The sequence below is a fragment of the Bos indicus genome, chromosome 9, assembly GCF_029378745.1.
Source record: "Bos indicus isolate NIAB-ARS_2022 breed Sahiwal x Tharparkar chromosome 9, NIAB-ARS_B.indTharparkar_mat_pri_1.0, whole genome shotgun sequence".
Lineage (NCBI taxonomy): Eukaryota > Metazoa > Chordata > Mammalia > Artiodactyla > Bovidae > Bos > Bos indicus.
The window spans coordinates 26,822,391-26,845,965 of record NC_091768.1 but is presented as its reverse complement, the minus strand read 5'-3'; the positions used below and the strand labels follow the sequence as shown (position 1 = coordinate 26,845,965).

At 38.7% G+C, this 23,575-nt stretch overlaps 1 protein-coding gene across 1 annotated transcript in view; it reads left to right on the top strand.

The window, feature by feature from the left end:
• The window catches only part of NKAIN2 (sodium/potassium transporting ATPase interacting 2), a 1,176,020-nt gene that overhangs the window by 987,265 nt on the left and 165,180 nt on the right, over positions 1-23,575 (top strand). Inside the window, exon 4 of the mRNA XM_070795835.1 lies at positions 17,787-17,987. Coding sequence (XP_070651936.1) covers positions 17,787-17,987 — 201 coding nt within the window. The remainder of the gene's footprint in view (positions 1-17,786; positions 17,988-23,575) is intronic.

Sequence of the window (23,575 nt, the reverse complement as noted above, 5' to 3'; positions counted from 1 at the left end):
CGTTCACCGCAGCACTGTTTACAATAGCCAGGCTGTGAAAGCAATCTAAGCGCCCATTAACAGAGGAGGGGGTAAAGATGTGGCACATGTATACAACAGGACATAACTCAGCCATAAAAAGGAAAGAAACTGGGTCTTCTGTGCAGATATGGATGGACCTACAGGCTGTCACACAGAGTGAAGTCAGAAAGAGAAAAAAACAAATATTTCATATTAATGCATATATGAGGAATCTGAAAAAATTAGTGTAGATCATATTTACAAAGCAGAAATAGAAATACAGATGTAGAGAACAAACGTATGAGTACCAAGGGGAAAGCGGGGATGGAATGAATTGGGAGACTGGGATTAACATGTATACACTACTATGTATATAATTGATTGCTAGTGGGAATCTGTGGTATAGCACAAGGAGCTCAGCTCGATGTTCTGTGATGGCCTGTATGTGTGATAGGGCAGGGAGGGAAGTGTAAGGGGAGGGGACGTATGTGTACATACAGCTGATTCACCTTGTTGTATGGCAGAAACTAACATTCTAAAGCAATTATACTCCAATAAGAAGATTATTTCACCCGTTCAGATATGATGGAGAAATCAAAAGCTTTGCTGCTGCTGCTGCTGCTAAGTCGCTTCAGCCGTGTCCAGCTCTGTGCGACCCATAGACAGCAGCCCAACAGGCTCCCCCGTCTCTGGGATTCTCCAGGCAAGAGCACTGGAGTGGGCTGCCATTTCCTTCTCCAATGCATGAAAGTGAAAAGTGAAAATGAAGTCGCTTAGTTGTGTCCGACTCTAGCAACCCCATGGACTGCAGCCTACCAGGCTCCTCTGTCCACGGGATTTTCTAGGCAAATCCCGTGGACGGAGCAGCCTACCAGACTCCTCTGTCCATGGGATTACAGACGTGCAAAAGCTAAAAGAATTCAGCGCCACCAAACCAGCTTCACCACAAATGCTAAGGGAACGTCTTTAGGTCGGAAAGGTCACAACTAAAAACAAGAAAATTACAAAATGGGAATATTCATGGGTAAAGGCAAACCTACAGTAAAGGTGGGAAATCATCACACAAAACCAGTAGGGAAGTTAAAAGACAAAAGTAATAAAATCATTTGTATTCACAATAAGCAGTTAAGGGATACACAAAACAATTAAATGTAAAATATCAAAACCAGCAATCATGAAAGGAGGAGAGGACACATGAATATTTAGAATGAATTTGAAATTAAGCAATCAGCAACTTAAAACAATTACATATACATAGACTGCTATACCAAAACCTCATTGTAACCATGAACCAAAAATCTATGATCAATATATACGCAAAAAGGCATCCAAACACAACACTATAAGACAGTCACCAAGTTACAAAGGAAAAGGGAAGGGAAAAAGTCCTCCAAAACACCCAGCTAAGTTCCTGTGCTTTGAGCATGCATGCTTCCTTCTGTTCAGATCCTGAATAAGGTACTACCCTAGCCACCCAACCCTCCAACCAATCTGGTCAGAATTCAAAGAACCTGGAGTAGCCCTGAGGTTCCTAGACTCACACTGAATATTATTTCCTCTATAATAAACATAATAGTATTGGCCACTGAATTAAGCATCTACTATATCTGTGTCCTCTATTAAACCCTGGACATGTACTTTAATTTGCTTAGGAAGACCATCAGAGGTTAGAGTTACTCAAATTCACACAAACCCAACCTGGATTCTACAACCCATGTTCCTTCTATGGCACTGCTTATGAATAAGGGCTTGTCCGCCTGGGTCTCCAGGTTAACACAGCCATTTCCTCCTCTTGGGGTGTAGCCCTATCCTGAAGGTAGGCAGTCTTGACTGAGGCTCTGACACTCTCTGAACGTTGTCTTATTAGCCTGGAGCGTTGCTCCTTCACGGATGGCTTCCTGGCAACAAGGCCATGCATGGTCACTGTTCAGGCCAGCACTGCTGGCTCCATCCACACAGAAACGCTAGGTTATAGTTGGTTCACCCAGCCTGATCTACCTTCAATACCTCCTCCATAATAACTGCTGACGAGAGATGTTTGGATGGTCACCTGCTATTGGCCAGCATTACCTTAAATACCTAAAATTTACAGTTGAACTTGACTGGTATTCATCTACCCTGGACCCTCAGGTTGCCTATCATCCAAGCCCACATCACATCATGGCCACAAACATTAACAAATATTCCTTTGGCATGTTGACATAGTAGAAAAGTCCTTATGCAAGCGAAATACCAAGAAACAACAAATGTCAGATGTACACAGAGAGACTCTAGGTTTCCACTGAATCCTGGGTTCACACTGTCAGCGGGAAATTCATTACACAGGTTTGTAAAATTACATCAGTGTGATAAAGTTGAAAAAAGTCATGATTCGTGATGTTGAGTCACAATTAGTCTCAGGTGATGGCAATTCATTCTATAGGGGCTATACCATACACCAGTTCTTCACAATGCACATGAAAATCACCTGGGTTTCTTGTTACACCACGGACACTTAACTCCGGACATCTGAGGCAGAGCCTGAGGCTCTGCATTTATAACAAGCACCCCTAACAGGCTGAAAGCTACTGATTCTCAGACTACACTTTGCAAAAGTCCATAGACCTCCTTGATGCAGGTTGAAAAAGGAAATAATACAACTGACTTACCAGAATCTAAGCCATGCATGTAGGTGTCCATAAACCTTCCAGCCAAGTCACATGATCTTACCAGAAAAGCAATTATTCATAGAGGTAAAAGACCAAGCCAGCACTGATTCTCAGAGCTAAGAATGTACGGGAGATGGAGCCTGGGGTTGAGAGGACTGGAAGCACAATGAGAAATCAAGAGAGGGAAGGACTAGGCACCAGTGACTGAAAGAGAAACGACGTTGTTCAATCGAATACCACACCTGAAAAGCAAAAAAGGCAGCCTGAGGTATTCAAAATCAGGACCAGGAATGCTACCTCCAGGACACCAGACTTACTGGCACAGAAAAGGCAAACTTCAAAGTCTCAACAATGAGCAATGAAAAGAAATCAGTGCAGGCAAACCAAAAACGCCAGAGCAAGCACAGGGTCACGAATGTCCAGAAGGCAAGCAGGTAGATTCCCAGATATGGGAAATGCACTTACCTGCTGATCTTCAGCTTCCAGAAGGAACTGGCTGAGGGGAATCAAAGTGTCCTAGTCCCAGAAAAAGTAGTCTGGCCAGGAAGAAAGCCAGGAAGGAATGAAGTAAGGGAGCTGGAAAACTCAGTTAAAGGCTCAGCTTTACTGCCCACATCAAATCTGCTGCAGCCTTACATCATACTGACCCAATGAAGAGCGTGTATTCCTTCCTACATGCACGAGGCACAATCAACACGTGTGAGTTAAATGGCTCTAGCTGTGAAAACTGACAAGCAGTACGAGGCACGAGGCACGGCTGGTAGAGCCCTGAGTCTCAGAGTTCTTGGATCAGCCCTATCAGCATCACCTGGGAACGTGTTGCTGCTGCTGCTGCTAAGTCCCATCAGTCGTATCCGACTCTGTGCGACCCCAAAGACGGCAGCCCACCAGGCTCCCCCGTCCCTGGGATTCTCCAGGCAAGAACACTGGAGTGGGTTGCCATTTCCTTCTCCAATGCATGAAAGTGAAAAGTGAAAGTGAAGTCACTCAGTCGTGTCCGACTCTGTGCGACCCCATGGACTGCAGCACCAGGCTCCTCCGTCCATGGGATTTTCCAGGCAAGAGTACTGGAGTGGGGTGCCATTGCCTTCTCCACCTCCACGTGTTAGGACTTGTAAATTCTCGGCCCTGCTCCAAACTTACCAATCAGAAACTGGGGGTGGTGCCTGCAGCCTGTGATTCGACCAGCCCTCCACGTGGTTCTGATGCACTGCTCATTGCAATGAAGTCTATTGAAGGCATGGTGGAGAGAGAGGGCAGCTGTGGCCAAGGACGATCAATATAAGTGGGCTTGATAGTGGTGGTTTTTAAAGAGCTAGTGAAGACCAAAGCCTGTTTACAGAGAGAAAACCCAGTAGAGATAATGTAAAATAAAAAGTAATAAAATGTGCTCAGTGATCAACAAAGTTCCACGATGATATTCCGTGGTAGAGTTTCATCAATGTTGAGGAATCATTCAGCGTGTGTAGGATAATAATGTTTTGATACTGATAAGCAGAAACACCATGAATGCCAGAAGGGGTCAATTCACAATATGTGCTTGCAAATTCTCTCTGATGTATTTTCAAGAATTTCACCAAGCTACTTGGTGCCCTTGCTTATGAAGAGATATTCACTGAGGGGAAAAAAAAAAAAAACTTGACAAAAGCAAAGCTGGTTGTCTAGTGGGATCTGTTTGACAAAAACAGAATTTTGTTTTAAATATGAACACAAGTGTAAGACACAAAACCAGCAAAGCACATGGGGCTTTAATTACAGGCATACCTTGTTTTATTGTGCTTTGCTTTATGGTGCTTCAGAGAGAGGGCATTATTTACAAATTGAACGTTTGTGGCAAGCCTGCATGGAGCAAGTCTGTCAGCACCGTTTTTGTTAATGTCCTGTCTCTGAGAATTTTGGTAAGTCTCACAATATTTCAAGCTTTTTCACTATGTGGTATCTGTTGTGGTGATCAGTGGTCTTTGAGGTCACTATTATAAAATGATTGCAACTTGCTGGACGAGCAGATATTGGTGAGCATTTTTCAGTAATAATTTTTAATTAAAAAAAACCCATGTTTCTATATTCTATAATAGCGAGTAACCTTTATGATATTCTAACTAGGTTAAATTCTTAAATTGCTTCAATTTTGTAGGAACCTTTTCAGATTCATTGGGTAAATTCAAGCCATTCTCTCAGTTCTATGAACAATCACTGATTGGTGAAAAATGATTAAAATTGCTCCTTTTCACAAGAGTGTTTAAGTGATTTTGATACTCCTAAAGAGATTCTCTAAGTGCCTGGTGCTGAGAATTTATATATAATCATTGTCAACTACAGCATAGTGCAGTATATTTAAGAGCTAAAATGAGTAGTTGTCAATAGAGGCAGATTATTAACAGTTGGGCATAAACTAGTCATTTATAGATTTAAAATTATAGCTTATTTTTCTAAGTCATTTCATATGAACTAGATTGAGTGATATGCTCTGTAGTTTACATTCCCTATTTCAGTGGTACTGAATAAACCTGGGTAATAGATAATCATGTCATATATGATCTTTAGTTTCTCTCTACTCACATCATCACAGAATCATTTTAAGGGAAGAGATTGTGTAAAATTTGAGTGTAACCCTCACTCTTGAAGGACCACCCAGTCTTTGCATGGACACCACTAGCTACAGGGATTCACTGCTCACACCACCACCCATTCTATTTGGGAGCACTTCTAATCCTTTGAGAATTGTCTGCCTTACCGCCCAGATAAATTCATTGGCTTGAATCTTTGGCTTCTCCCTAAAGTTAAATATAAATGAGTCTGATCCCTCTGTTTTTCTTATATTTCTTTAAATATTTGAAGGCAATTATAAGAATCCCTTTTAGTCTTTTCCAAACAATTCAACCCAAATTCTCTCAAAATGCCTCATAAGACATTGTTTTTAGACCCTACAACTACTTTAGACAAAGAATGTAGTTTTGTCAGTGCCTGTCTTCAGATGCAAACTCTAAAACAGTCTGACAAAGAAACTGCAAAAGATCCCTCAACTGAATGAGAAGGTTGGGTGTCACATAATCCCTATGTCCATTGCAGGAAAATAGCAGTTACTTTATTATTCCTTTATTGAGGAAGCTTTACAAAATCCACTATAACTTAAAATTGTACACAACTTTTTTCTCAATGGGATTTCCAACTCCATTTTGGACAGGCTAACATGTATGATGTAAATTCAAATTGCCTCTTGGTTTATGAATCTGAGCTTTTGAATGGGGAATTATTAAGCTATTACTTTTCACAAGACTTCTCAGGTCACTTTTGATACTCTTGAGAAGAGAATCACCAATAAGTAGAAAAGAACATTTGATAGAGAATGATAGCTTTCTGTAGGAGCGGGAAGGAAAAGAGTGAGTTGGAAGGAAGCACATCTTTTAAATAAGGCCTAAGTTGTGACTGATGCTGTGGCAATATCAGCACCATTTCTGGAACGAACTACTCTCTGGTCCACCGCCTTACTTCTTCCTCATCTTTTCACCTCTGCAACAAAATTACTGGATCATTTCTTTCCTCATATTTGTGTCCCCAGCTTCCACTTCTATGTTCTCTCAGACTTCTGGGAAGGATATCCCCTCTTTGTAAAGGAGAGTAAGGATCTACATGCTTCCCCATTAAAAGTAATGATGAGCATTTTCCTGTTTCTCAGTATTTTCTTCTAGAAAGACCGTGAGTGACTTTCCCACAAGTAGCCTCTTGGTCTTGTGCATTACAAAAGCTGCAAAGAGCTCTTTGGAAGCCATCCAAAGAAAATAGGTACATATACTTAAAGAGGTGTTTTATTTAGACTTAGAGGTTTATTTATATTTGTCTGCACAAATTCTAAGCGGTATTGATCTATGTACTTGCCGGGGTAAAACAAGACAAGAGACAAATCTTACCACTTAAAAAAAAATTCTCTCATGTGAATAAAGTACAACTAAAATATCTTTAAAAGCTTCTTCATCCAAATGCATAGCTAATATACCTCTACTGTAAATGCAGGGCACAATGAATTTTGGATTAGTGTTGGCAAACCACCTAAGAGGACATGTCAAGGTCTTTTATAGCGCTGTGTACACTTCTGAACAGCATTTAGAAGTTTTTTCAATAAATGGTATGAATTATGAGTCCACCGTTTTTTACTCTACAACTTTCTCCTAAAGAGTACCAAATATGGTGTTTTGGCAATGACTGATTCGGAGGTAAAAAGAATTTCTTTAAGATGTAGAAAGATCCAGGGGAACGCATGAAGTCGGACAAAAATAGGTTTGAAACCTACTTTCATCTTTCATAAAAATAACTTCATGCAATTATATATGCCCTCCAGGCCTCATTTTTTTCTTCTGTTAAATAAAGATGGTAATCTCTACTTCTAAATGTTGTTGAGGCATATACTAGGTAATAAATCCATAGTTTTCCTTTCTTTCTGCAGCATATATATTTTCTCAAACTTAACAATAGGTGGCTCAGACGGTAAAGTGTCTGCCTACAACACAGGAGACCTGGGTTCAATCCCTGGGTTGGGAAGATCTCCTGGAGAAGGAAATAGCAATTCTTCCCTGGAGAATCCCATGGATGGAGGAACCTGGTAGGCTACAGTCCATGGGGTCGCAAAGAGTCAGACACGACTGAGCAATATTTACTTTACTTAGGAGATATTTATATTAGAAATGAACAGATTTACAAAGGTTTTACAAATTTTATATTCATTAGTACTTCATTTCATTTCTAGTTATGGTCCTCAGTAACTGAAAAAATTACTAAATAAACTTAAGCATCAATAACATTAGCGCTTGGCCCCTCTGCATCTTGCTACCATTCTTTGGTCATATTCCCATGAATTATTCTCTCCCAGAGAATGAATGAAGAAAGGAAAGGACATAAAACTTTATTAGCCTTTCTGGTAACAAATTTAACTAACAGATACTTTGAACTGTGGATCAAAATGTGACTGTCCTCCCAATTCAATTCCATTGATAAGTTAAAATCTTTGGAGGCAAGCATAGATACTATCCAAGCCAGCATTTCCAACTTTGGAAAAATGGTGATGTAAGTACTTGGGGGGGACTGTACATCTAGGTGGGATAATGATGGCCAGTGATGGTGGGGGACCACTGAGGAGGACATTTCAGTGTTCCTGAATGTCACCAAGCCTTCAGTATCATCAGCCTGTATGACAATTAAAAATCCACATACAAGTGCTTTAAAAACAAAGAATATGGTGGCCTTCAGATGAGTGCCAAAATGGCAGTGAAATCTCTTGAAATAGCTAACCCGTCCTTGCCTCCCTGATCCCCTAGAGTGAATGCAGATCACTTTACAGAGCTCTTAGACAGGAAAGGAACACTCACAAAATGGGAAAAGATACCTGCAGGGAGGGAACAAACGAGAAAGTGAAAAAACAGCAGGAAAAAGCTGCCTGAAGAGGTTTCAGTACATCGAAAACTATAAAGTCAGTGAGAAGTTGATCTTTCATTATTGTAACCAGCTGAGAAAATTCTGCCTCTAGCATCTGTTAGGAAGGGTGTGAAAGAGACAAGACTCATTTTGCCAAACTTAGATCCCACTCATTGCTGATAAGTCCTAACTTTGGAAGTAAAAAAATAATCAAGAATTCTGAGCCTGCAGATTCAGGTTTAAACCTGCAGGTTTAACATAGTATGGCAGCTTCCTTATTGAATTCTTTCTTTCTTTTCCTTGCCATCTTTTCCTTTGCTTTCCCTCCCTCCTTCTCTCCCTTCCATCTTTACAGCTCTTTCACAACATAAAAGGATCACCTTGAAACGAAATTCTTTATATTCAAAATACAGACTTTCTTTTCTAGCTAAGAGTTAATATGCATTTCTTGAGCAGAAACAGTGACTATATTGGGGTTTAACATACACCTTTACCCACAAGAGGAAAACAATGGACCAAGATGATTTTGTTCATTATATATATACACACACACACAGCAAGTATAACACATTATGATCTTGAAAAAGGAAAGGAATTAATCAAGAAAAGCTGTTAGAAGGGGTAGCCCAAAGAATTAATTTAAATACACTATTGATACTATGTGTAAAATAGATAACTAACAAGAACACACTGTATAGACAGAGAACTCTATATAATTCACTGTGATGACCTGAACAGGAAGGAAGTCCAAAAGAGAGGGGATATATGTATATGTGTGGCTCACTCATTTTGTTGTACAGTAGAAACTAACACAACACTGGAAAGCAACTACACTCTAATAAAAAATAATTTAAAAGGGAAAAAGTGCAGAGATAAGTGCAGGATATTAATAGGAAGTGAGTGAAAGTCACTCAGTTGTGTCCGACTCTTTGAGACCCCATGGACTATACACAGTCCATGGAATTCTCCAGGCCAGAATACTGGAGTGGGTAGCTATTCGCGTCTCCAAGGGATCTTCTGGACCCAGGAATCGAACTAGGGTCCTCTGCATTGCAGGCAGATTCTTTACCGGCAGGGAATCCCTAAAAGGAAGTACTGAGGAGGATTTCATTAAAACTTTTGCAACAATACTCACACAATGCAGAGGGTGCAGACCAGTTGTGGGGTAACATAAAATGTTTATCTGGACCAAAGTGGCAATTAGAATAAGATTTAGAAAAGTGAAATAATGGCCTTTATTGCAACACAGACATGAGAAACCTGTTTCCAGGCAAGAAATAATGAAAACATATAATGGCGATGAACTTTAAACATTCTATATTAGAAATCCAAATATCAGATTTTCCTCATTTGATTTTAGAGCAGTGTTTGTAATGTTTTTCATGCTCACAGGAACATATTCTTAATCTTTCCTTGAATAACTAAAGACAGGAGCCAGGAACTGGAGCTAACAATACCAATGGTATCATACTGAATTATGACCCATAATCAGCCAAATGCCAAAGTTACCCATAGTCCAGAATTCTAGAAGAAAGTTGGGCACAGAGGTATATTTGGTGTTCCATCTACTTAAGTTTATCACAGTAGGATGAATTACATCTTTGGATTTTGGATTTGGTTGATACGAACTCCCTTATGTTCTGGGTTACATTCCTATGTGTGCAACATTCATTCAACCTGTTAATAAAATGCATTTGTAATTTTGAGTATCTTCTCAAAACCATATTTTCTTGGCTCCTTCTTCCTGGAATCTGGAACAATATTTTTGTTTTTACTGATTCTTGTGTTACCAGGATAAATTTAGCAATAGAGTTTTTATATGTATAAGCAGGTTTGCATAGATTTCAGCATATATTAACAGAAGAAAATAGCTATATTTAAGGGCTTCCCTGATAGCTCATTTGGTAAAGAATCTGCCTGCAATGCAGGAGACCCAGGTTCAATTCCTGGGTCGGGAAGATCTACTGGAGAAGGAATAGGCTACTCACTCCAGTATTCTTGGGCTTCCCTCGTGTGACTCAGCTGGTAAAGAATCCACCTGCATTGTGGGAGACCTGGGTTCAGTCCCTGAGTTGGGAAGATCCCCTGGAGAAGGGAAAGGCCACCCAGTTTAGTATTCTGGCTGAGAGAATTCTATGGACTATATATTTAAAGAAACAGACTGGATAACTAACAGAAGAAAACAATTATATTTAGGGTTAGAATATTCAGTTCACCAGCTGGAAATGAATGATCATAATTTGAATGAATCTAAGCAATGAATGATCATAATTTGAATGACTTTTTCAGTTTCCTAATGAATTAGTATCCACATGTAGATACTGGCAATGAGATATAACACAGTGCTTTCTGATGATCTTATAAACTTTAACCCAGTGTGTATTGGTTGTAAAAAATGAGTTAATTGAGAATAAGTGATTCTTGGTGTCAAATATAGCCTTTCCCACTATCCCAACTCCATATCCTCAGCTAATTACTGATGCCATTCAAATCACAGGTTCAATCCTAACTACTTCTCTTAGCTCTAACGTCTAAATATATATGCTTTTATTAATATAAATATTTGACCTTCCAGAGTATTTTTATTGTTGTTAAAGTTTGCTTCATACCATTGAATGTGCTTGTTTGGCATTCCTCTAATATCATCACCAGAAGTGTGTTTTAATGTAATTTAGACTATTTCCCATTCTGACTCTGAGAGTATTAAAGTATTACTTAAGTAGTCCTCTGAGGTGGTCCTGGTCGCACCTACCTGGACCCTCAGGGAAAACAGCAGAATAGTGTGGGGTGATTAAGATGAAGCATTTGGGTTTCACAGCATCCGTGTGATCACTCCATCATGACTGCACTGGTCTTACCACGTTTCCTGCACTGTCCACCCCAGTCCTGAAGGGGACTTGATTATGTTGACTCTAATCTCTCTCTGTTCATGCTTGATAGTGCCAATGTCCTGTCCCTGATCAAAAGTCTTTCAATAAGCCAGGGTATTTGGTTTGGGACTTAAGTCATTCCCCATTCTCTCTCCAGTGCATCTTTCTGAAATGCTTTTATACTCTTCCTTAGAAACGCTCACCTCATGAAAAAATAAGGCTCATGCTTGTGCTCAGTCGTGTCCAACTCTTTGCGACCCCAATGACCATAGCCCATCAGGCTCCTCTGTCCATGAGATTCTCCAGGCAAGAATACTGGAATGGGCTGCCATGCCCTCCTCCAGGGGAATCTTCCCAACCCAGGGATCAAACCCAAGTCTCCTGAGTCTCCTACACTGAAGGCACATTCTTTACCCCCTGAGCCACCTGGGAAACCCCCCAAATAAGGCTACTTGTCCTTAAATACACAAGTATTCTTAGCTCTACAATTTTTATTATTTGGTCTATGCTACCTAAAATGGTCTTTTTTCCCCCCAGGTTGTGGATCTTTCTAACCTGGATCCTGTTTTAGACCCCAGCTAGTGTTCCCATCTCTGAAAGTCTGTCCCACCAGAGCCCACAGGCAACACACCCTCTGAGTTCCGAGACACAAATAGTCCACATCTCTCACTTATCAAATTATTCCTTTTATTGTTATGTTTTATCCCCATCTATCTCATCCTCCAAAATAAGCCCTGTAATGTTAGAGATTGCATTTTATATCTCTTCTGTTCGTCATGGCCTGGTAGAGTATTTTGCACAATTAATATTTATTAGTAACTATACTGACACCAACTCGATGGACATGAGTTTGAGTAAACTCCGGGAGTTGGTGATGGACAGGGAGGCCTGGCATGCTGCAATTCATAGGGTCGCAGAGAGTCAGACACGGCTGAGCGACTGAACTGGAACTCGAATACCGATAACTAGATTTCTAGACATTAACTAAGCAATCTATAGCAGGGAGAGAATCAAATTTCAATATTATTATTCAAAAAGAAGAACTAAGTAAGAAAATTCCAAAAATCTAAGAAAATATTTCTGGCTTTTTAAACTACAACTCAAAGCTTATCACTCTGACCTTCTCCTTCTAACTTCTGCAATATAGAATCAGTTGCTTACAATTAGAATAAATTATGCACCAAATGCCATAAATTATGAAAGCAAATTTTAGCTTTATGTTGAAATTCTTAGACATTACTAGTATCATTTTCTCATTTACTTGTCAACCTATTTTTTTTTAATTATCAAATGCTTGCTTATTTTTTGTTGAGCAATTAGGCTTCTTACATTGCCCTGAATACATACAACCCCATCAGAAACAACTTTATAAGCCTAATAACAGCTTTCATGCAACACATCAGACCCTGCTATTTTGAAAAATGACATGACCATAATGAGGTCCTTTAATCTGAACTTTTTGAAGAGTTACTAAGAGAGATGAATAAATATGCTGACAGAAATTTTTGTCACTATACTGATCTGAACATGTAATTATTAAAGTCTTTTTAGAGTAAAAAAATTTTTTTGAATCTTACAATTCTGAACCTATCTTATATGTTTTTCAGTGTGAATCCATAGAAAATTTGGTTGTATGGATTGGTTGCGATTTTATGCCTTATTCTGTGCTAGCAAGACTCATTCTTTGTCTCAAAGGTCCTTATAACTTTGAACACAAAATTACAAAGCATATGGGAATTGAATAATCTATCAATTATGCATGGAACAGCAGTTCACACCTCAGGAATTTCTGTTGCACTTAAAGGGACTTCAAGGGGGCCTTTCTATTGTCTATTTTACAAGCAGGAATTTATATTTTGTGATTAAAATAATGCACACAAACACAGAGACCTTTTGTTTAAATGGTCTCTGTTTAATTACATGAAAATGAATAAGAATATAAGCTAATTCTAGAAACTATCCAATTAAGATTGTTGGTTGAATATATGCACTTACATTTCATCCTGAAACTCCACCAAATAATACTAAAGAATAAAAAAAAATGATGAACACACAGTAAAAAGAGAATGGACAAGAAGTGTCAACAGTTTGGGGAAGACAGAAAGTAGAGGATTAGCAAGTGACTTAGAAAAATGGAAAAACCTAAAACTTATGATCATGCAGTGGGTTCCAGTGTGCATGGAACCCTTTGGAAAGTCAGGATTTAGAAGGAGGGGGAGTATGTGAAGTCCAGGATTGAAAATGGGAAGAACTGAATGATCTGTTCAAGAGGAAATTAGATTGCCCCAAGGCTCTTCCTTTAGTCTATGCAACCGTACTTCTCCTCTGAATAGGTTATGCCTTTGAAGCACAGGTTGCTATCTCGTAGACTATAGCCCACCAGGCTCCTCTGTCCATGAGATTTTCCAGGCGAGAATACTGGAGGTACAAGCTAAGTTTCTGAATACATGAGCATTAAATTAAAGGCTGTATAGTGGAAAAAAAAGTCTGCATATTATGTAGCAAAACCATCAGCTCCTCTCCATTCAACCCAGGAAGGCTGTGCTCTGGTGTGTAGCCATAGGTAAACTGGAAGACCCAGAACAAAGTTATACCAATCTCTACAAACGGAGCACTTGGAAGGCGGTGCCCAGTAATCATGTGTGAAAGACACCAGCTGATTAGCCCACTGATGCATGACAAAATGCCAATCAAGTTTTAGTTTCTCTTTGGTATGAACTTTTATGAGAGAGTTCTAAGGAACAGCTCAAATAGGAAAGTCAGAAAAAAATAAACATAATAGAAAATCTTCAGGGTGTTCCCACTGGCTCTTCCCTCTGCTTGGAATGCTCGTCCCATACCTGCTCTCTTTACTCCTACACTTCATTCAGAGCCCTGTGCAAATACAAAATAACGAGATATCTTTTCTTACTAATGTATGTAATATTGCATTACACTCCCCCCCCCCAGCACCCAATTCTTTGTTACTCTATTTCTTTACTTAAGTTTATATTTCTGCATATATTAATCATTACATACATATTTTCATACATTTATATATTTGTTATCCATTTCACCCACTGAAAAATTAACACTCATGAAGGTAGGAACATTGCCTAGGGCACATGATAGATCCTTAATAGTTACTGTTAATATTATTTATTTATCTGATTACTTATTTAGTAAAAATAAGTAACTTTGATAAATCTAAAACAATGTAGGAAACATAATTTAAAAGATTAAGAATGCAGAAGATAAGAAAAGTTATAGCCAGGAAACAATTCAACAATATTAACTATGCTGCTGCTGCTAAGTTGCTTCAGTCGTGTCTTGACTCTGTGCGACCCCATTGATGGAAGCCCACCAGGCTCCCCCTTCCCTGGGACTCTCCAGGCAAGAGTACTGGAGTGGGTTGCCATTTCCTTCTCCAATGCGTGAAAGAGAAAAGTGAAAGGGAAGAGGCTCAGTCGTGTCTGACTCTTAGCGACCCCATGGACTGCAGCCTACCAGGCTCCGCCGTCCACAGGATTTTCCAGGCAAGAGTACTGGAGTGGGGTGCCATTGCCTTCTCTGAATATTAACTATATAAAAACAATAATTGGAGAAGAATTAGCTCTTGAAAATTCAAAGTATTAAAAATTAAAGATATAGTTCCATAAGTTTGGGAAGACTTGGTAAAGAAAATCTCCAAGAAACTAAAGAGAAATGTAAGATATGAACAATAGGAGAGAAAAAATAAGAACGTAAGAGATCAATCCTGGAAGACAGATAGGAATTTGTCTGAAAGGAATTTCCTGCAGTAACAGAAAAAGTCGAGGGGAGGGAACCACTAAAGGTATAATGTAGGTTGACTTCTAGAATGAAAGTAAATGGCTCTTGCATGGAAAGACCCTCCAGATGCTCTACAAACTAAGTGCAAAAGAAACCCATCAAGATACTATCTTACTGAAGTTCAGGATTTGAAGCTAAAATTTTTTTTATATCAATAAACCTTAAAAATATAACATGGAACCAAAATATATGAGAGTACATAAACAATTTAAAACCTAAAAAACCTTCATTTTATATTATTAATAAATATGTAAATATTCAGTGAAACTACAAAAAACTTTCATGAGAATAATAACACTAAAATCAAGATAGTAATTATCTGTGGAGAGAGAGGGAAATCATATTTAGGAAGACCTCAGATGAGGCATCATTTATATGTATAAAATTTTATTTGAAATGTCTTAAAGCAAATATAAGATTTAATGAAACTGAGTGGTGGGTATAATGGTTTTTCAGACTATCTTCTACACTTTTTGATGTTTTTGAACTATTTCACTTTTTGAAACAAAAAGACACAAGAGAACAAAAGAGTGAAAACAGGTTACATAAAAAAATTACAGGGAAAAAAATGACATCAGATTTATTAACTGTAATAACAGAAACTAGAACATAATGGAGAAATGTCCACACAGTTCGGAGAGAAAATGATTTTCAACAAAAAAGAATACATCCAGCCAAAATATCAGTCAATTAATATAAAATTAAGGTAAAAAACACTTCAGACTTTGTCACTCACCTATTCTTAAAAAAAGCTAGTGAATTATGTACTTTGTGAAATGGGAGCAAATTAAGGAAGAGAAAGCTATGAGAGCTGTTAAGAAAAAAATTCACTGGACCTTTGTTAAACATGGCAAGACAAATTTTATTTTCACTGCTACAGTAGAGAAGAGAGACTTCAGTACAGAGCTGAACTCCATGTCTACAAGATTGATAATCTAGATGAAACAGACTGAAACAGACACATTTCTCTAAAGTCACAAACTACCAAAAGTCACACAAGAAGAAACAGGCCTATGTCCATTAAATATACTGAATATAAATATGTATATTCAATATTTATATCAATTAATAACTTTTCAAAACAGAAAGCCCCAGGCCCAGAGGGGTTCACTGGTGAATTCTACCAAGCATTTAAGAAATAAATTATCTCAATTTTCTGCAGTCTGTTCTAGAAGATAGAAGCAAATGGAAAACTTCCTAACTGATTTTATGAGTTGGTGTTAATCTAATGCCAAAGCCACATAACCACATTACAGAAAATTACATATCAATACCTATTACAAATATAGATGCAAATATCCTCAACAAAATGTTTTCAAACAAAATTCAACAATGTACAAAAATAACTACACAACACAACCAAGTGGGATTTATACTAGACTGATTCACCATCAAAAATCAACTAATGCAATAAAAACCAGACTCTTTGACCATGTAACAGGTAGCTCCAGTCATGGGCTTTATTTTGAAGTTCATCTTGCCTGAGTCAGAAACTAATCTGTTGTATCTCCCAGGATCCAAGGACATTTTGAAGCCTTTCTCAATAGTCTTGAAGAAAAGAGATATTATCCCCTCCCCTACCACCACTCTATGGAGATGATGAGACTCATAACATAGCTCAAACTATAGTCTATAGGGTCACAGAGAGTCTGACATGACTGAAGCGACTTGGCACATTAAAAGAATACTCTTTCCCCTCCCCAAATTCCCTGATCAGTTATGTTCAATGCTTTCATAAATTCAGTTTAAGTGGACATATCTTAATATTTTCTATTAAGCACTTCATTTTGGAATGAGAGTAGCTGGCATCTATGATTATCTTGCAGCTTTATCACTGAAACAAATAATTCCCTTTCCACCACTGAACCTCTCTGTTAGAAATCATCTTCCCTCATGACTTGTTAAATACTAAGATGTATCTAATGCATTTCTTCTAACCATTCTCTTCCTGGAAAACAACATTTGTCCCTGTGCTACTGGTAGTTCCACATTTGTGTATGTGATTTCAAGCTCTGTAGCGCAGACACTACCTTCATTCCATTTGTAGCTGCACATCCCCTAACAGGCTGTACCTCATCTAAAGTTGTTGACTTAACTATCTTCACCCTTCAATAATTTGCTAATGATATTTTCTAAGAAATATTATGACCAATTTTATAGTGGAAGTGGGCAAGATCGAAAAGATCCTGATTTTCTAAAATAATAATGGAGGGGCAAGCTATACTGTTTTATTAAGTAAAGGTCTTACATATTTTACCACTAACCACAATATTATGTTAAATTTAGCCAAACTGATGTATAGTTTTAACATTTAAAATGTGCAATGCGGTTAGTCACTTCAGTCGTGTCCAACTCTCTGTGACCACATGGACTGTAACCTGCCAGGCTCTTCTGTCCATGGAACTCTCCAGGCAAGAATACTGGAGCGGAGAGCCGTTCTCTTCTCCAGGAGATCTTCCCAACCCAGGGATCAAACCAGGATCTCCTGCATTTGCAGGCAGATTCTTTACAGTCTGAGTCATCAGGTAAGCCCCTTAAAAAATGTACAAAAGGTAAATATTTTAAGGGAGAGGAAAATAGCACTTTTAAGATGAACTTCAGTTGACAAAATAGTTAAAACCACTCCCTTTGTAATATTTACAAGTTCTAAAAGCTAAGATTCTTCAGTATAACAATGTAAGTCTGACAGTTTTACTAATAATACTCTTATTTATATTATTGTAGTCAGGCAAACCTTCATAAATGAAATTAACAGACACATATTTTCCAGGTGGAACTTTGGCTTTAGATGCTGCTTTTCTTTCTATAAAATGAAAACACACTCCAGTGTTCCTGCCTGGAAAATTCCATGGACAGAGGAGCCTGGCAGGCTACAGTCCATGGGGTCTCAAAGAACTGGACACGACTGAGCACACTCGCTCTTTGTGCATATAAAATACAGCAAGGGGAGGGGGAAAAACACATTTCAAAATGGGAAACTCTAAAGCACATCAGTCCAAATAAGCTAACATTTGTGAAGTAATTCTCATCCTTATAAATTGCCTTCTTGCAGGAAACAGACCTTATCCTGACTTTTAATATTTCAATGCACCGATCTTGGTGGATGGAGAATGGACCAGGATGTACGGTGACATCAGTGACTCCTGCCCCAGACTGGGCCCCAGAAGACCATCGCTACATCACGGTCTCAGGGTGTTTTCTGGAGTACCAGTACATAGAAGTGGCTCATAGTTCCCTCCAGATTGTCCTCGCAGTAAGTGTTGACAGCCAACCACTCCTCCTAGTGTTTCCCGAACTGTTTTATTTCTGTGTATACTCAGCACACGCAGTTGGAACCTGTAGGTAGAAGGTGCCTGTGTGCTTTTTCCTAATCACCGCCACTTTTAACAGGGATTTGTCAGGTTAAACCAGGCTATGTCGTGGACTGAGTGATTCTTTCTGGGTATGCTGCTAATTCTGGGAATTCCCTTCTCCCTTAAAATCTTCTTCTTAGATTTCCCCCAGGTACCATCCATCATCTTTTATCACCGTCTCTCTTTTTCAAAACAATTCAGCTTTTCTATGAATTCTACTTCTAGATTATCACACTCCTATTTTTCATAGTATTCTGCCAATAAATAATGCTCCCTCTACAGGAAGAAAGTTGGAGCTATAAATAATTCCTTTGCTTTTGTATATTTATAGAACACATTTGTATAATATATTACTATGTTATATAAAACATTATTTTACATTATATTCCTATGATAAAGAGATAAATACCTTCCTTTCGTGAGAACTTTCGCTAATGCTAAATGTGTAATTTTGTGGGATTCATAAAGTTAAGGCAACTTTATTATACATGTCTCCACTTATTACAGATCATGTATGCAGATCTATGTGTATTTTCTTAGACTCTATATAGATCTTCAGTTGAGGTGCACAGTCTTAATCTTTAACAACAAATAATACAAGTAGAATCTTCTTTTTACCTTTCTTTAGTTAATTACTTTGAGAATGACAGTAACTCACAATTCTTAAATAACAGGACATAAAATATTCTGGGTAGAATGGTACCAGCTGGTTCATATAAAACTCTTCAGGAATTTCAAAAGAAAGTACATGAGTGTGTGTATTAGATTATATAACTAATATATATAGTTATTATATTTTTTAATGAGGAATATATATGAACATGCATATACATATATAATTATATACTATATATGTTGTGCTATGAACACTTCCCAAGTTTCTGTGACTAAAAACCATAAAGGTTTATTCTTATGGGTGAGCAAGAAGTTTTACCAATCACTGGTCGCTAAGGAAACAAGGCTAGGAGCACAGCCACCATCTCAGTCATCATGGTTGCCATGCCAGATGGCAGGAAGAGATCTGAAGTGTCTACATTGGCACAAAAATGCTCCTACTTGAGAGAGGAAGCTCACTGCTCGTAGTTCATTGTCCAGAACTAGATACGGATTCCTACCCAATCACAATTCAGCCAGAAAGGAGGAAGAACTGTAAATATTTGAGAAGCAGCATAAATTATTTCCACAATATTTGAATTACGTTCTTGGCTAAAGCACTGAGTGATCTCCCTTGAATGTGTCCAACCTGAAGCACTTCTTAATTAAAAAAAAAAAAGCTTCTATGATAGTTTTAAATTCTATAACTGTTCATTTTTATTATATTTAAGTAAAGTGAGATTTGATGGAATGAAACTAGTCATTTCATTATGTAAAATTCATTTAGGTGAAGCATTCATTCTCATATGGGAAAAGTAAAATATTTCTGGTATTTAGTGACAGATAAAATGTCTTCCTACATGTTAGAGAGGAATTTTAGAGAAAATGTTCCTTCCCTGAAACTCCCTTTTTATCTTTTTTTTTAACTGTATCCATAATTTTTGGAAAACTTCCAAATATCATCAAGAATGATGTAAACATATAGTCTGTGTGCATGGATAGTTAAATATATGACTATTTTAGAGAGTTATTTGAATGAATGTGTGTATGAATAAACTATACTCGCAGATTTATTAAACTGCCCTGAAATTCTGGTTCACAGATAATTTGCTGAGGAAATACATTTGGACATGGAAGCATGTGCTAAGGCTGACATACTGCCCAAAGAAAAAAAATATTTTTACATAAGTAAAAATCATCTGTAAAGGCAAAGTGGCTAGAGTGTAGAGAAGATGGATGGAGTGTCTCTAAGAGCAGATGCGACCAATATATCAAGCTGCTGGTTCTCCATCCTCCTGTCTACACGTCCCCCAGCTGACTGGAGCAATAGTTTGAGCAGGTCATCACAGGATGTGGCATCTTCACCTCTGCCCTTTCCACCTGCTCTTCCTTCTGGGGTAGTTCTTTTGCTATGCTGCCTGGATCACCTGAGAGAGTAAGTCAGCAGCCCAAGCCAGTTTCTTTGGAAAAGTTTCCACACACTTTCTGTCTTTGGGTTTGTTATGGCCTAGCCAGCCTTGGGCTGAAAGCATCTGCTATATAGAAAACCTAGCCCATCTTAACTGGTGTTTTAGAATGCAAACCAAAACAGGGCTGATCTTGAACAATTTGCTCTGCCCAGTTAGCAGAAGCCTTCCAACTAAATGTTCCTACAGTCATTCTGATCACTTCTTTTGCCGTGTTTAAGGCATCCTGCATGCAGTCCATGGAGTTGCGAAGAGTCGGACACGACTTCGTGACCGAACAACAACAAGGGATGAAACAGTGGCTTGAATCTCTGCCTCTCCCCTTCTCCTGTTCCTCAAATCATCTTCCTGACAATCCAATGTTTAGTTCGGTCCAGTCCAGTGAACGCTTCCTGAGTGATGCTCCCTGCTGGCATCTAGAGAAACAAATGACCTTGAGGCTGTCAAGGTCAGAAATGGGCATGGTTCCTCAGGGTACACACCCAGGGCAGACAGACACACTTTGGGAATGTGGTACAGAGAATACGTTTGTGGCATTTATGGCATCATCTTGGCTTCTTAGTTCCGTCCTGCTTTTTGTGAAGTCGGCTAAACTCCCACACTTCTCTTTCACCTGTCTTTGAAGCTACCCTCTCTTCCAGGATATCCGGCTTAGATCTGTTTTCATAAATGGCTGCTGTTCCAGCAACGGCTCTTGATTAACTCCAAATCTCTCCAGCTCTTTTTCTCCACCTTCACTCAGCCTCTCTTTCACAGATTCCTAACCCCTGGCACGCCTGTCACCCCATTGTTCGGTTTCCTGCCAATCAACTCCTAGCTGATTTTGAAATTAGCATTCACAAAGCCCACATTTGCATTGCACATTCATAAGATATCTCCCATCTCCAGCCAAAGGAAGAAGAGTATAATATCCACATAATTGGGAAGAGAGGCTATTAATCACACAGCCTCCAGCCGAGCAGAAAGGACTGCCACAGCATCATAATGATCAGCCAGGTGTGAGGTTTCCAGCGTTCTCCTTCTCCAGCAGCATTTTCTTCTAGTTAGGATCAGATATCACGTACAAAGGGAATACAGGTGTGCACAGTTTTAATAAAATCCAAAAATTTTTTTTAAAACTGCACCTACAAAATAGATAAAATAAATACATATGGAAAGAGCCCAGGAGGAGCCGAACTAAAGAGATGATGCTGTTTACATTACAACACAATGAACCTGATTTCTTCAGAAAATGTGACTATAACTGTACGGTTTACAAAATGCATTTACGGGAATTTAATCTTTTGATTTGTATAACTGTCCTGGGAGGGCAGCAGGACAGACTCAAAGCCTTTCCCAAGATTTCTTAGCTAGTACATGTGGAGGGCAGACATGCTAATCTAAGTTTTTCTCAGTACCAAGGATAGGAAAACAGACTTAAACCAGCATGCCAGCATCAGCTGATGGGTAGCAGATTCATGAAACCCCAGAATTCAGACTTCTCTTCAGTAGCAAAGAATGCCACTATTAATTAGCTATGTCTTCCATGGGTGAGGGGAAGGGAGGTATATATACCTCATCTGTATTTGGTTTTGTTCAGTCACCAAGTCATTTCTGACTCTTCATAACCCCATGGACTGCAGCATGCAACGGTTCCCTGTCCCTCACCATCTTCCAGAGCTTGCCCAAGTTCATGGCCACTGAATCAGTGATGCCATCCAACCAGCTCATCTTCTGTTGCCCTCTTCTCCTTCTGCCTTCAATCTTAGGCAGCTCAGGGTCTTTTCCAAAGAGTCAGTTTTTAGCATCACATGGTCAAAGTATTGGAGCTTCAGCATTCAGCATTAGTCCTTCCAAAGAATATTCAGGGTTGATTTCCTTTAGGACTGACTGGTTGATCTCCTTGCTTTCCAAGGGACTCTCAAGAGTCTTCTCCAGCACCCCAGTTCAAAAGCATCAATTCTCTGGCACTCTGCCTTCTTTATTGTCCAGTTCTTACATCTGCACATGACTACTGGAAAGACCATAGCCTTGACTACATGGACCTTTGTCGGCAAAGTGATGTCTTTGCTTTCTAACACACTGTCTAGGTTTGTCATAGCTTTCCTGCCAAGAAGTAATCGCCTTCTAATTTCCTGGCTACAGTCACCATTCACAGTGATTTTAGAGCCCAAGAAGAGGAAATCTGTGACTGCTTCCACCTTTTCCCCTTCTATTTGTATTACACACACACCTCACTTCCTGTAACCAACACAATGAAAAGGGAGTAGTTTTACAAAGAAAGGTAAATAAATGAACCACTAAGGGAAACTTTTATCATAATAACTGAAGTAACTTTTTATTTTGAAACATATTCAGATAATTCATTGGAAGACAAAATCCCTTTCTTCTCTAGCTACCTCCAAAGGACCAATATCTCTAAATTTAACATGAAGTTCTCCAACCAAAATTGCTAGGCTTCGTTTTCCTTTATTTCTTTTACTTCTGACACACTTCTAAGCAAGTTGACTATTAATTTTTTAAGAGACCAGTAGAGGATATTGGTAAAAACATAAATAAGCTTACTATTTCCCGCAGCCATTAAAACTGGTTTAGAAACTGTCTACAAATTAGCAGGGAAGTCACAGAAAACTTTGTAAAAGGTTCCTGTACACAGTTCATAGCTAAAAAAAATAGGTTCAATGCCAAGTTTATCCTTCAGTTACATCTATTCTCTATAAAACTTTGTAGAGTGCTTGAAATGATGGAAATAATTGTTCAACATACCATGGTGAAACAAATTTTGAAGGTAAAATATGTGCCTTTCAAATGGATAGAGTTTGGAGAAGGCAATGGCAACCCACTCCAGTGTTTCTGCCTGGAGAATCCCAGGGACGGGGGGCCTGGTGGGCTGCCGTCTACGGGGTCACACGTGAATTGGATACGACTGAAGCGACTTAGCAGCAGCAGCAACAGATGTTTCCAATTGTTTCCAGTTAATGATATACATTTGCTATCTGGCTTGCTAGGATTTGCCTAGGAATAACACTGGTGAAGAAATTTGCAAAATTCTAAATGCAAACTTTATCCAAGTTGACCTGGGGTTGTTCTGGTAATGGCACATGTTGTTTCTCTGAATGTTGCTGAAGTGTGTGGTGCATATATGAGAGTAAAGGGCCTTATTGCTCATGCTGTTTTTTCCCCTATAATCTGGAAACACATCCATGGAAGCTTGATTTTCAAAGATTTGGATTCTGATTTTCACTTATCCTTGGACATTGCTATTAAAATGGCAAATATTAAATCTAAGTTGTTAACTTGCACCATCTCAAAGAAGTGAGTGGGAAAAATGGTGTGAGCAGATGATACTCAGCTATTGTTGTATTCAGAAGTGCAAGGATGACATTTGAAATATTTGAGCTGAAAAATTAAGACAGTGTTTTTAAGACAAAATGTAAGTTTGATCTGGT